The 2,500-nt window shown below is 49.5% G+C and overlaps 1 protein-coding gene across 6 annotated transcripts in view; it reads left to right on the forward strand.

Annotated features, from left to right (window-relative positions):
* Socs16D (Suppressor of Cytokine Signaling at 16D) overlaps positions 1-2,500 on the forward strand; it is a 56,971-nt gene that overhangs the window by 49,740 nt on the left and 4,731 nt on the right. For 4 of the 6 annotated variants that reach the window (XM_070145020.1, XM_070145026.1, XM_070145005.1 and 1 more), the window contains exons 3-4: positions 1-518; positions 790-2,500. The exon at positions 1-518 is cut by the window's left edge and continues 47 nt beyond it; the exon at positions 790-2,500 is cut by the window's right edge and continues 587 nt beyond it. In XM_070145020.1, coding sequence (XP_070001121.1) covers positions 1-518; positions 790-2,500 — 2,229 coding nt within the window. The remainder of the gene's footprint in view (positions 519-789) is intronic. The other 2 variants (XM_070145031.1, XM_070145013.1) reach the window with 1 other exon arrangement.

Consider the following 2,500-nt stretch of genomic DNA (forward strand, 5'->3'; position numbering starts at 1 on the left):
GCCGGCCCCCCCAGCTACCCCCCTCCCTCCCCCCACCAACCATAGAGGCAGACACCCACCAGCCGCCACCCTCTTCTCCTCAGCAGCCACAACCCTCATCTCCCTTGAAGCCACCAATTTCTCCCCCTCTGAAACCTCCTCCCTCACCCCCCCTCCAGCCCCCTCCCTCTCCCCCTCCTCTCCAACCATCACCTACCTCCCCTTCACAGACTTTTCCTAACCCATCACTCCCTCACACTCCTCACTCTCCCCTGCCTCACACTCCCCTGCCCCATACACCCCTTACTCCACACAGTCCCCTCACACCCCTCACCTCCCAGAGCACCCTGGCGTCTGAGGCTTCTGTGGACTCTGGCGTGGCTTCTGCTCATTCACTGGACTTGTTGCACAATAGTAGCAGCAGCCTGGAAACGCACGCACTCCGTAGAAGGGTAAGCCCCAAGAGGGTTGTCAAGGAGAGGCGCAGGCCTGCTCCTGAGGGAGGGACAGTCTCTCCTGCTCTGAAGGACAGTCTGAGGGTCTGTTGCAATGCCCCTTTGTCCTTGTAGTTATTCTGCTTATATGTGTTAAATGAAAATTAGTAAATTGCCTGGATTTACCTATATATTTGTGTATATATATATATTTTTTTTTTTTCTGTATATATACTTTGTAAATATATATCAACATAATTGTAAAAATCTATAAAATATATCTATAAAATATATATGCATTGTTTTCTTTAGTTTTGATTGTTATAAATTGAAAAATGTTGAGTACTGCATATATGATTCTCTGATTCCTTTGCAGGCTGGAAGTAGTGTGAGCAGTGGGACAAGTGAGGTGTGGTTGGGTTCCCTGGATGGTGATCCAGCTGGCCTGGAGGTCCTTCCTGAGCTCTGGCCTCATTCTGAGAGTCCCTCAGCTCCCAAACACAGTCCATCAGCTTCAAATCATAGCCCTTCATCCTCCCACCATAGTCCAACATCACCCCATCACAGCCCTTCATCCTCTCACCACAGTCCATCGTCCCCACACCACAGCCCCTCACCCAGCCGCCTCAGCCCTATAACATGTCCCAGCCCTGTCCCAGTCCAGCAGAGCTCCAACCACCTCCTCCTGCCCCAAGAGACGGCTCCCCCTGGACCCAACCCCCCACCGGAAGATCGGGAGTCAAAGTGGCACTCCTCGCCCCCGAGAGAAAACCCTAAGGAAGCTTTTTCATCTGTGATACCACTTCACCCTAGTGCCCTAAGCCCTCACACAGGCCCTGTGCCAGCAGTGAGTGAGGAAGGTGGAAAGAACAGACAGAATTGTGTCATAACAGTAAACTCCGTTTCAAGTAAAAATATACTTAATAACGGACAATCCTTGAAAAAAATTAAATCAAGGGATCGTTCATATTATGATGCAAGCTTTTGTAAGGAGAACCAATCAGTGTTACAAGATAAATATAATTTAAATTGTGTTTTAAGAAAACAGAAAGACGATCTGACATATGGCAGCAGTAGTGACGTTGAGCGTATGGCCAGAGAGGGTTGTGTGTGGATTGATAAGTTTGCGTCATTGTTTGTGAAACAAGTGCTTGAGGAGGCACTGACTGTGAGTTGTTCAATAGGATGGTCCATCAAATGTTCTGGCCAGTGTCAGCGGGAACAGTGTCGGGAGGAGTACCAGAGGAAGGAGAGCAACTGGTGGGCTGTAGGTGGGAGCAAAGGGAGTCGCAAGTCAAGCATTCCCCTCCTTGGACTGTCTTGTGGGAGCCCAGGCTTGTGCTGGACGCCAGAGCTACCCTACAGCCCCTCGCACCGGCCGCACTCCCGATCTTCCTTGGGCTCAAGTCTCTCCTTCTCCCATGACTCATTGGTCAGCTCTGGCCCTCGCATGGATGACTCCCACCTCATCACCGGCGCTGTGTCACATGATGCCTTGCTCTTTCCTACTTCCAAAACCAACCACAGCGATGTAAGTGACATTTACAACGTGCCGCTAGATGGAGATATCTATGCAGTGCCAGTAGATGTAGTGAAGCCGAAGGAAGGGCAGATACTACACCCAAAGGCCATTATGCACCAGCCCAAGAAGAGACATCACCGGAGACATGGTAAGAACAGTGCCAGTGCCAGTGTGCTGAATGATGCCAGTTCCAAGAGAGTGAGTAGTTCCGATCACGTTAGCAGTAGCCGGCAGCTCAAGGAGAGTAGTGTGACGAGGAGCAGACAGCACTCAGGTCAATCTGTCGCATCAGTCAGTGGTGGTGAATTGTTAAGGGTCAGCAAGCGTCACAGTGTCCCCAGTAACATTGGTTGTGCCCTCAGCATGACTCCAAAGCATGGCCCCAGCAAAGAAAATCATGAACCCATTCACATGACATTAGAGGAAGTTAGAAAGTCCTTCCACGAGTCTGATGACACAATAAACTGTAACAAGACTCATAGAGTTCAACAAGAGAGAAAAGTAGCTCATGAACAATCTAAAATATGCAGAATAATTCCATTTACTTCAATGAAGTCATGCAAAA

The sequence above is a fragment of the Penaeus vannamei genome, chromosome 3 (genome assembly GCF_042767895.1).
Source record: "Penaeus vannamei isolate JL-2024 chromosome 3, ASM4276789v1, whole genome shotgun sequence".
NCBI classification, from domain to species: domain Eukaryota; kingdom Metazoa; phylum Arthropoda; class Malacostraca; order Decapoda; family Penaeidae; genus Penaeus; species Penaeus vannamei.